Source organism: Epinephelus moara, chromosome 13 (assembly GCF_006386435.1).
Source record: "Epinephelus moara isolate mb chromosome 13, YSFRI_EMoa_1.0, whole genome shotgun sequence".
NCBI lineage: Eukaryota > Metazoa > Chordata > Actinopteri > Perciformes > Serranidae > Epinephelus > Epinephelus moara.
Genome location: NC_065518.1, coordinates 10,120,452 through 10,131,702, shown reverse-complemented (window position 1 = coordinate 10,131,702; position 11,251 = coordinate 10,120,452). Strand labels below are relative to the sequence as shown.

General features: G+C 42.1%; 1 protein-coding gene and 1 non-coding gene across 2 annotated transcripts in view; both read left to right on the top strand.

Annotated features, from left to right (window-relative positions):
* The first annotated feature begins 1,011 nt into the window (after nt 1-1,011).
* On the top strand, nt 1,012-1,093 carry trnal-aag (transfer RNA leucine (anticodon AAG)). Its single transcript has one exon. It is a non-coding gene; the product is annotated as a tRNA-Leu (tRNA).
* A 153-nt stretch (nt 1,094-1,246) lies between these two features.
* polr3e (polymerase (RNA) III (DNA directed) polypeptide E) overlaps nt 1,247-11,251 on the top strand; it is a 19,203-nt gene continuing 9,198 nt past the window's right edge. The window contains exons 1-15 of the mRNA XM_050060105.1: nt 1,247-1,401; nt 2,217-2,322; nt 2,661-2,711; nt 2,838-2,915; nt 4,662-4,777; nt 5,265-5,347; nt 5,642-5,749; nt 6,449-6,498; nt 6,946-7,065; nt 7,212-7,297; nt 7,502-7,546; nt 7,656-7,747; nt 8,087-8,207; nt 10,143-10,224; nt 10,340-10,399. Coding sequence (XP_049916062.1) covers nt 2,284-2,322; nt 2,661-2,711; nt 2,838-2,915; nt 4,662-4,777; nt 5,265-5,347; nt 5,642-5,749; nt 6,449-6,498; nt 6,946-7,065; nt 7,212-7,297; nt 7,502-7,546; nt 7,656-7,747; nt 8,087-8,207; nt 10,143-10,224; nt 10,340-10,399 — 1,131 coding nt within the window. The 5' untranslated portion in view covers nt 1,247-1,401; nt 2,217-2,283. The remainder of the gene's footprint in view (nt 1,402-2,216; nt 2,323-2,660; nt 2,712-2,837; nt 2,916-4,661; nt 4,778-5,264; nt 5,348-5,641; nt 5,750-6,448; nt 6,499-6,945; nt 7,066-7,211; nt 7,298-7,501; nt 7,547-7,655; nt 7,748-8,086; nt 8,208-10,142; nt 10,225-10,339; nt 10,400-11,251) is intronic.

Here is an 11,251-nt window from a genome sequence, read left to right as displayed (position 1 = left end):
CTACAGAAATTGAACTCAGGTGTGATCAACCACAGTTATGTTTTAACAGGAGCTGGGGGGCAAACACTTTTTCACACAGGGCCATGTAGCTTTGGATTTTTTTCTTCCTCATTAATAAAACCCTTCATTTAAAAACTGCATTTTGTGTTTACTTGTGTTATCTTTGACTAATGTTTAAATTTGTTTGATGATCTGAAACATTTTAAGTGCGGAAAACATGCAAAAAAGTAAGAAATCAGGAAGGGAGCAAATACTTTTTCACACCACTGTAGATGGGGCAACCAGCCATCCAAACATTGGTGAAAAAGTTTTAAATATTAAATCCCAGAAATGAAGCAGCTTCGGACATGAGTTTTTACACCTGTCGCACTCGGTGTATAATCTTGAATTGAACAACAATGTACAACCTCGTCCGATACGTGCTCTCCAGTGTCCTCCTCCTGTCTCTGCTTTTAAGGGTCCAAATCTGCAAGATTATGAACAGAATCTAAGAGGAATGGACCAGGGTAGATTGCCACTGGTGCAGCAAGTGAAGGGTGGGTTTGCCCTTTTCAAGGCCATATATAGCAAATGGCACTGTCTTTAATTTAATGAGAGCTCTTCTTAGAACACAGGCATATCTTATCCAAGGGCCCATTCTCCACCCGACACATACAGATAGGAAGGATGTAGATGGTAGAGAACTGAAATGTAAAATCACCTGGACTCTCCATTTTCATTAAGAACCCTAAATTAAATAAGTGTTAGGTTGGATTTTTTTTTACTTTACAATCCTAATGGTGCATGTAAACATAAAGTGCAAAATGCAGGAAGTGGAGTTCAGGAGCTTGTGTTAAAGAAATTAAAAGTTGTCCTCAGCTCACTCCACATCATGATGATCATGGTAAGAGATGATGATGAAGTCAATGTTGAAAAATTCCTGTAATGAACTGTGAAAGCCATAAAATTCATGTAGTAGTAATCACACTACTATTGAATATTATCACGCGGTCTATTGGTATGTTGTCACACGGTAGCGTGGCCGAGCGGTCTAAGGCGCTGGATTAAGGCTCCAGTCTCTTCGGGGGCGTGGGTTCGAATCCCACCGCTGCCAGTAACTTTTTGTAGTTTCCTCTTCTGTGTATGATAAAAGTAATTGAACCAAACACATACACGAAGCTCCTCTGCACCTTCTAAATCAAGTGGAAACAAATAGGAAAACACAGCTGTGTGGTGGTCTCGCTGTGCATTATGGGCACGGGCTCCTCCCCACGTGTCTGTGTGGAGCTCAGTCAACATGGTCTCGACACAGACAGACTTCAGCTGCCTGAGTTAGACTCCACACCTGCACCGTCTCTCACCACACTTCTGCACAGCTCAGACACGGATGAGATAGCTAAAACTGTACCGTGAAGTGCGCAGGTGAGACCTTAATCTATTCCCGGTGCCCTTTTAGCAGAAGTGACGTGTAAAAACAGGCCGTTTGTGACTCGACTGTGTTATTTTGACTTGCATGTGTATGTTAGCACGCCGAGCTAGCTTGCTAATGCTAGCCAGGCTAGGCTACGTATCACTGGCTAGCTAGCTTCGTTGCTAATACGTTTGCGTGTACGAACTTTAAGCGTTGAGCTTGTTGGTCTATCTCTTGCTACATTTGTTAATAGGTTTGTATTTATTATGTTAAAATGATAAAATGAACCCGCAGTGTGTCCCAGGCCTGTGATAACTGCTGGAAGGTTTGTGGCTAGCATGCTAATCAAGCTAATGCAGCTAGTAACATAGCTTATATTTGCTAATTATTGCCTGTAATGAGTGTTTGAACCACCTGGAGCTCATGTTAGAGTTTAAGCTATATGCTACATGTGCTACACAGTGTGTTCATTAGCAGCAGGCATTTAATGTTCATTGCATTGTCTTGCATCATGTGAGGTTTACCTGGCTGTGTCAGTGATAGCATCACTTGACAGACTGCATGATCATGGTCTGGCTGTGGGCTAACTTTGGCTTTCATGGTTTGTTTTCTGGTGTGGGTGGATTTAATACAGAGCAGGGACTACTGCAGATCCCCTGAACGCTGACAACCTTGAAACAAAACAGACATGAATGCTGGTGTTGTCTTAAAATGCTGAATCACACTGATTATGTTGTCTGTCATGCAGTTTGGGTGTAACCACTTGGCAACAGTGTTGTGTAGCTGTACAGTGAATTCCTGTAAGTCAGTGTTTCTTTGTCTCCAGGTTGGATCTTTGAGATCTGCTGCTCCTGTTTCATCTCCGCTCCCCTCCTCGCTCTGTTCACACCAATATGGCCAGCGGGGATGATGATGACCCCATTATAGAGGAGGTATGTCTGCGGGCGGAAGATATTTTAACTCATCCTGCAAACACACTTGATATATCTTATTCCTCTGTGTCACTGACCTCTAATGTTGTCCACAAACTATTGAATGAGCCACACCATTTCACTGGGTGACATGTGGCTACATCATCAGGAGCGTGGTCACTGTATGTGGAAGCAGAAATGCTCACAGCGAGAAATAGTCCCCAACAAATGCACTGTTACCTCCTGTTTATATTAATGGTTGTTAAACACATCAGTGCCCAGCTGTTTTAGGAAATGAAACTGTATCATTTTAAATCTTGACAGAGAATAACTGTGATCAACATTCCTCTTTCTCTCAGATTGATGTGTACCTTGCCAAAAGCCTCGCAGATAAGCTGTATCTTTTCCAGGTAATAATGTCTGATGTTGTGCTTAATGCTGATGAGTACGCCTCCCTTTAGTCCTGATAAGTTATCTCTCTGCCGTGGGATTGATGTTTAATATCACTTATTGTTTTTTTTTTTATTATGTTGCAGTACCCTGTCCGACCATCCACCATGACCTATGATGATGTCAACCACTTATCAGCTAAGATCAAACCCAAGCAGCAGAGGGTAAGAAGGATCTTTTCTTATTTTATTATTAGGGGTTGTGAAGTTCTGGGTCGAAATCGATGTTTTTTTTTTAGTTTATTTTGCTTTTGTTGTTGTTTATTCCCCCCTTTTTGTTCCAGACAAACTAAAACTGTTCAGTTATTTTTATAGTGATGATTTTTTTTAAGTCATTCAGTCCTTCATTACACTATCTTTGAATGAGCACAAAGGCTTTTTTAACCTCTTGTACACTACCCCCATTTTGTAGCAAAAACGCCTAAAATGACATACCCAAATTAAAATGACTGTAGCTTCTGAACCGCTCTGACTACATGCATGCATGAGGTCTTGCCAGAAAAAAAACTATCTGAAGTTTCTTGTGAAAGTGTCAGAAACACTCTAGGTAATACAGAGACAGAGTGATGGGCCTCTGAAGTCAGTAAAAAATTGAAGATTTTGCCTAAAATAAAATAAAAAAATGTTAGTAACTGTATATGGCTTCATCTGAGCAGGTAAATGACACTGTGGGGCTGTAGGCACACTATCAATGAACACTCATTTCAAATTTGAGGAAGACTGCTAAAAGTATGACCATTCTACATTGTTTTTTCCATGAAAAGATCCAAGCGGAGCTCCAAATGACAAGTCGGTCACTTGGCTTCAAAACAGTACTATCAGTGATCAAACAACACTCAGCCAGCTTCACACATTGTACCTTATTGAAATCAGGTGTGATTATGATAGCTGATGTTGTCTATGACACAGAAAAACCATAAAATATCGCTAAATAAAGCCATATGAAACGTTAAAGTTATGATCCCACTATCTAGATGGTATATCTCAGCCAAAAATAGTGGTAGGAGTGAGACTCTTACCTTTTAGAAAAGATCTAAGTCCCCGCTAACGGCTCCGCATAAGATCGCAAGTAATCCTTTAACTTTTCCCCTCGAAAAACGGCATGACATGACTTGTCACCACTCATCGCGATTTTGGACTTTGTGTGTTTAGGCTGCTCTGGTGCGAAATACACAATAAATAAAAGAAAAACGATGTTATTTTTGAAAAGTCGAGAGCTTCTGGAATCCGGCAATACCGAACATCACATGGTTTGATGACGTAGTGCGCCTGGGAGATACCATTTAACAGAGGAAGAGGGGAGCGAGGACGTCGGTGTCCTGGCGGAGTTAGAGAGGTTAATATATATAATATTCATTATTCCCTTTCTAATATTAATTTTATATTGCCGTGAAAACATCAACAAATTTCCCCCGTAACAGCTGTATTTATTCAAGTTTGTCATCAAAAACTAACTTTTACAAGATTACATTTGAACACATCATGTTGTACTTAACTTCACCCAATACTTATTTTTACTGAACAGAACTTGAATGCCTCTTAATTTCATTCTAAGCAACTTCCGCTAGCAGTTAGCTCCGGCCACCTGCTGCTAACACCTAACGCTAACTGGCTTTCCTCCTTTCGATTTCAGCACAGATATGTTATTCATAATGTAGTATGTCAGGGAGGAAAGTGCGTCGACAGTGAATTTGCTGCGTCCTTTTATCCCAAAGATGTCCTGAGGAAGATCTTTAGTTCATCATAAACACCTTTTCTGTTGACAACTGGACGCAGTTAGTCTTGAGCCCTGCTTTTTAACCTGCGCAAAACTAATGTGAAACAACAAAAAAACATCGTTGCATCCCAATTTATCATCCATTCATATAGAATAAATTTAACGTGTGTTTTTTGTACTGCTCCATTACGCAGGTGGAGCTGGAAATGGCCATCGACACAATGAGTCCAAACTACTGTCGCAGCAAAGGAGAGCAGATCGCTCTGAATGTGGACGGCACGACTTATGACGAAACCAACACCTATTCCGTGTATGTCTACTATTGAACCTCCTCTGCGCTCACATGCCACTAACTAACCTGTTTGTATCTTGCTGTCCAAAGGTTTGCCGTTTTGGGAAATGTTTGCTTACTGGTGAAGAGTTCGATACCACTCATGTCTGTACGTCAAATATGCTTAGCTTAGCACAAAGAGTGGAAACAAGGGGACGCTACTTCTTGGTTTGGAACAGCAACTCCTCAGAGTCCGTGCTGCATTTCAGAATCAAGAAATAGTCCGGCAGATAACCCCTTGCAAAATGGCGAATTGTCATTTGTACACTACTTTTCGTCCACACTACACAAACAACATAGCAAACAAGCTTCATCTTTGGCGCACAGACTCAAACACGGTATCAATCTTCTCACTGACTCTCAGTAAAAATGCAAATAAGTATGTTTCCTATGAAATGCTGAACTCTTCCTTTTAATATTAGTTACATTTGTGAATGAAGCTGATATAATTACTCTTCTTCTCCAGGAAAATGATGGACAAACAGACCTTCTCCTCCATCCAGGCCACCACCAACACGTCCAGATACGCCGCCGCTGTGTTTCGTAAAGGTCTGACCTGATTCTGTTTCACTTCAGCACCATGCTTGTGTTATGGTTTGTCTAACCTGGCTGCTGCTGCTTGTAAATACACAAAGGTTGCTCATATGTTCACAGAGTCCATGTGAGTCCTTATCAGCGTTACCTTTCTTATCTGCGTTAAGTAACAACCCTCAGTTCAACTGTGTGTTTATGTTGAAGATAACCACGTGTCTGTATGATGGACTTCATGACACACTTACATGAGTCCACAATCACCAGAAGCAGGATTTTTGTTTTTGATTGGTGTATTATTTGTGTAAACAGGTGAGCTTCACGTCACACCTCTGACGGGAATCCTCCAAATGAGACCGAGCTTCTCTTACCTGGACAAGGCCGACACCAAAACCAGAGAGAGGGAGGCGGCAAATGAAGGTGTGTCTGTTTTTCTGGGGTTTTCTTTGTTTTGTTTTGTTGTTTTTTTTAAACAAAAATGCCTTAAAACCTTGTGTTAATTAGGGCTGCCCCGTAATAGTCGACCGAACGTTAGTCAACCAGAAATGTCATTAGTCCGCAAGATTTCATTGGTTGCTTAGTCGCAGAAAAAAATAATAACGTGAAACTCTATTAGGAGCTGCGCCTTGTCAAAGTAAATCATAACCTATATGACTGGACCATGTGGGGATTTAATTTGAAAGGACAGACACAGGAAGTGGCCACGCTCAGCAGTCAGACAGGAGTCAGGTTAATTTCCAGGGCTGGTACCTGCGGTTATTCCACAGGCTAGTTAACAACATGTCGGGCAGGAAATCCAAAGTGTGGGATCATTTTGAGAAGGTGAAGGACGAACCCAAGGTGATATGTAAACTCATCTTCATTGGTCGACTACAAACATGACGTATCATCTGAAACATGGAAGTAGCTACATGCCCATTAGCCCACAGCGTCATTAACAGGCGGCTCGCTCAGTGTGTGACGTGCACTTGGAGATAAAATATAGGCCTATATTAATGAAGGCTTATTAGTACAGTTTTGTATTTCTCTGTAATGTAGCACAGTGTTAACAATGTTACTGATAATATTCTTCGTCCAATCATGTATGGCTGTTGTATGAGCAGAGTCTTGTGTCTGCAGGTGGAGATTCCTCCCAGGATGAAGCCGAGGATGACGCCAAGGCCATCACGGTGAAGACTTGCACACACACTAATGATTACATGGACTTCTGTATGTATCAGTGTAGTCTGGCTCATAGGATGTAGGCTGTGGGTATAACACCTATCTCCACACTTCTTTTTAGCGCTGTGCGTGATACAACAACTACCACAGAGTTAACAACCTTCACACTGAAACGTCTTTTAAAGTCTTTCTGTAGCGTTTTCTTTTGCGGGGATTTAGGCATTTCTGTGCAGTTCCCTTCCAACACTATTTTTGCAAGCACACCATAGCTGCCTCCAGGGCTTAGTGCCCCAAGACAACTGTGATTGGTTTAAATAAATGCGAACAACCCAGAGAATATTTTCCCGTAGTGCAGGATTATGATGAAAGCCTGAGATAGGTCTGCCTAAGCGAGACTGGTACCAGTGTGAACCCCTCATTTCAAAAAGAAAATTCTGCATGTGTTTCCCCTGCAGGTGAGGTTTGCTCGTCCTGAGTCAGAGCAGGCTCGGCAGAGGAGGATCCAGTCGTACGAGTTCCTTCAGAAGAAGCAGGCAGAGGAGCCCTGGGTTCACCTGCACTACCACGGTGTCAAGGTAGGGGGAGCTCTCCCTTTTATGTTGCAGTCATCAGACTTAATGCTAAAACCTGCAGCTTTGAGTCAGTGAGGAACAAGAGAGCTTGTACTTGTCAGATGATCTTGTCAGCACCAGTTTGTGTTTGTCGTGTTATTTAAATTCAGGACGGGCGCTCGGAGCATGAAAGGCAGTACCTGTTCTGCCAGTCAGTGGACGCCTCGGAGAACTCTGAACTGGTCAAAACTTCAAAGTGAGTATCAACAAATAACAATGACTGTGAGGCTACATGATGTCTTAATCTGTGACACATTCCTTACAATTTGGTAACATAAGCCCCGTTTCCACCAAACACTTTCAGTATGGTACCTTTGGAACCAAAAGTAACTGCTTGGATGGACTTCCGACTTCCTGACTTATGGTTCCCTCGTTACATACTCACTTACTATTTTTGCAGGGAGTACCTGGCGATGCTGATGCCCCCTCTCGCAGAGGAAAAAGTGTAAGTATTCCTCCCAGGTCTGACCAGTATGAGATTTAAAAGGATATCAGACAATTTCAGAGATGCTTCACTGATGTTTCTCTCTCCACCTGTTTCTCCTGTATGACAGTGTGAAGCCTGTCGGTCCCAGTAATGTTCTCTCCATGGCTCAGCTCCGCACTCTGCCACTGGGAGAGCAAGTCAAGACCCTGATGAAGAATGGTAGGCCAACACATTCACACAAAACTCATCAGCAGATCGTAGGACTGTGACAAGAAAGTGATGAATTGTGACATAATTAGATTATTTAAATGGCAGGTTAACGTCCAAGCAGTCCACATTTCCCATGCAGTTTTTCTGTCTGCCACACGGGGGCGACAAAGCATTAGTATTGACGTCAGATGTGAAATGGTTTAAGAGTTTATCCTCCTCTGGTACAGAGTTATTGAATGCATCCAAACCTCAGTACATTTCTCACAAACATGAGCTGCATAATGTTCATACTATATAATCAGCAATCAGTTTTAGATTTCACTTCCCTGTGTCTCCTCTCGTCTGTAGTCAAGGTGATGCCGTTTGCCAACCTGATGGGCCTGCTCGCCTCTGGCACGGACTCAACTGCAGCACTGCGCTGCATCCAACAGGTGGCGCTGCTGGTTCAGGGCAACTGGGTCGTTAAGAGGTGAGAGAACATGTCACTAAAAGGTTTACACAGATTAGAGGTGCTGTTTGAAATGGAGCTGGAGAGAGCTCTGCTGCCTGCAACGAGAGGCTGTGTTATATTATTATTTCTATTTTACTTTATTTACACACACAAGATAAAATCCTGAGCTTCAAATATATAGAAAAATAAGAATGGTGTTAGGAGAGATCAACTAATAACAAAAATAGGAGAAAATAAATAAATTAAAAACAAAGCTAGCATAGTTTAGAAAAATACAACAAAAGTAAATGACAACAAGAAGCACACAAAATGAGCAGAAAAACGAACCAATTAGTCGACAACTATCACATAAAAACAAGAAAATATGGGGGCGTCGGTGGCTTAATGGTTCGAGCCGGCGCCACATGTACAAAGGCACTGTCCTTACTGCAGCTGCCACTAACAGGTAAAGAACAGCCACAAATCTTTGATCCACGCCGTTCATTAATGGCCGTTGAACAGTATTAACTTTGTCTGTAGGCTACAGCACAACAAATAAGAAATAACAACAGTAAACACAACTATGTGCCATGAATTGTCCTTGAAATGTGCTTTTTGAGTTTTGCGTAGCCCAAAACAGACCGAAAAAAAGAAACTGTTTATCTGTGGCCACCATGGATTCACCTCCTTATTCTAACTTTCACGTGTGAGCAATATACTGTTTGGTTTTTTTTTTAGTTATTTCACAGTAATCAGTATCTAGTTCCTGACATGTTGAGGCAGAGGGTACTTGCTGTAGCTCTGGTTGAGGGTGAGAGGCTGTCAGTAAATAGTTTGTTGGGCACAGGGAAACAGAGATCTGTGTGGGTACATGAGACCCTAAAAAAGAGGGTGGATCATGGGGAGTACCACCAGTTGGTCCAGGAGCTTCTCCTCCATGATGGCTGTTTCCAGGCATATTTTAGGATGACTCAGGGGCAGTTTGACAACCTGCTGTCTATCGTCAGGCCGTATAGCTCTGGGTATCCAGCAACCACTACCACCAGTTTCTCCTCCATTGTTTACCAACTGTAAACTTGTTGTCGTGACCACCACAGAAGGCCCGCCTCTCAATTATCTGATTGGACAATGGGGAAAAAGATGACATGGGGCGCTTTTTATGCTTTGAGTTGAAGTTTTTTCAGTCAGAGCACCACCAGCAAAAACGCCAGGTGCCTAGAGCGCAGAAACGTGAGGTGCGTCGCAACACAACAATCGCAGGCAGAAAGCTTCATTCTCATTAAAAACAATTATAAAAAGGCACTTTCTGTGTGATCAGGGCCTAATTCTGGAAGTTTGAGTTGGTGTAAGGCTCCCCTTCTGAAACGCTCCCGGTGTTGCATGACGCTGTACGGTGGACAGGACAAAACCAGGCAGCAGCCGAGCCGAGGCGCAGCCACATCTGGTAGAATTGTCCTTCCAGGCTTGATTACAGTCAACAAGGTGGAGAAGCTAACAAAACTAGGACTCATTCACCTCCTGACATGCCTAGTTTTAGTGGATTATAACATGTTGCGAATGGAATTAAGCTGCTGATGCTCTGGTCCAGAATGAGACCACACTTATCTGTGGATGTAAGTTTTTTAGCCATGATGAAGGCCATAATGTGGCCTGCAACAGACAGTGAGGTTTGTTTTGTTTTTTTAAGCAGCTGATTTCCGGAAAACTTGCAGCCCCTACCGACTGTTTTAAACCGTCACTGACTCCTCACTCCTCTTAACAAGTCAATAAAACAGGCTTTTTTTTAATCACCACAACCACGAGAGATCCTTGAGCGTACTGTAGTTAATGTGCACATGTAATATTAGGCTGATTGGTCCAGTAGTTTGGCATTCTGTTTCTGTACACCACAATATCTGAGTGAGTTTAATATGTTTCACATTAAGCTTAAAGACCTGCAGTTAAGTGATGTCTCTGTATGTTTTATTTCTGCAGTGATGTTCTGTATCCTAAAAACACCTGCAGTCCTCACAGCGGCGTCCCTGCTGAAGTGCTCTGTCGAGGCCGGGACTTTGTGGTGAGCTGCTGTCACTGTTCACACAAAATAAAAACCCACTATCAGCGCAGTGCCTCATCGTGTGTGTGGTCGACATGGTTGTAAAGTCATAGTGACTCAGTTGTTTCTCTTGTAGATGTGGAGGTTCACTCTGGAGCGCTCTGTCATGAGAAAGGAGATCGCGTCCATCATCAAAGTAAGACCAGAATCCTAAAATGACCGATGACTGTTTCTTCTTTGTAATGACAGCTGAAGATGGCTCAGTAGATTGCATTTCCTTCTGCATTTTTGTGCTACAATAATTAAACTTCATGGATTTTCTTTTTTTAAAAAGTGGTTTAGCTTGCAACTATTTTGCACAATTTAACCGTCATGGAAATGTTTGAAAATTGCACGTTGGCAGTGGAAAACTAATTGTTTGAGGCACTCAGGTTTAAAATATGCATCTCACCCCCAGAGACTGCTTTCATGGTGAATTAGTCTCTTGGGTGTTTCAACACATTTGCAAGGAAGTTGTTTGTGGGAGTGTGATATGCGTCCACCTTTTTTAATTTCACTCATTAGACTGGATCCGGTGTGAATTGGTTGTTTTGCTAGTGTTTCTTTCTGATTTTACAGTTAATTGCAGAAATAGAGCAGGCACTGAGTGAAGGAGAAAGTCTCTGAAAATGATGTGGGGATGAGATGAGTTTCATTAGTGCCAGTGGGAATAAAACTAATAAAACTCTCCACAGTATGAACAGTGGTTACATGAGCCTCAAAACCAGCCACAACTCAGCCCTGAGCAGAGTGACCGTCCTCTATTGACCAATCAGACTGCAGTGTTCACAGCTCCACCTTTTAGTACCAGATCTACAGACCCTTTCCAAAAAATTAGAATATCATGGAAAAGTTGTTTCATTTCCATAATTCCATTCAAAAAGTTAAACTTTCATAGATTATAGATTCAGGGCCCACAATTTAAACGATTTCAAGTATTTATTTGTTTATTTTTACATAATTTGGGCTTCCAGCTCATAAAACCCACGAAAACAGGAATTCAAAAAAT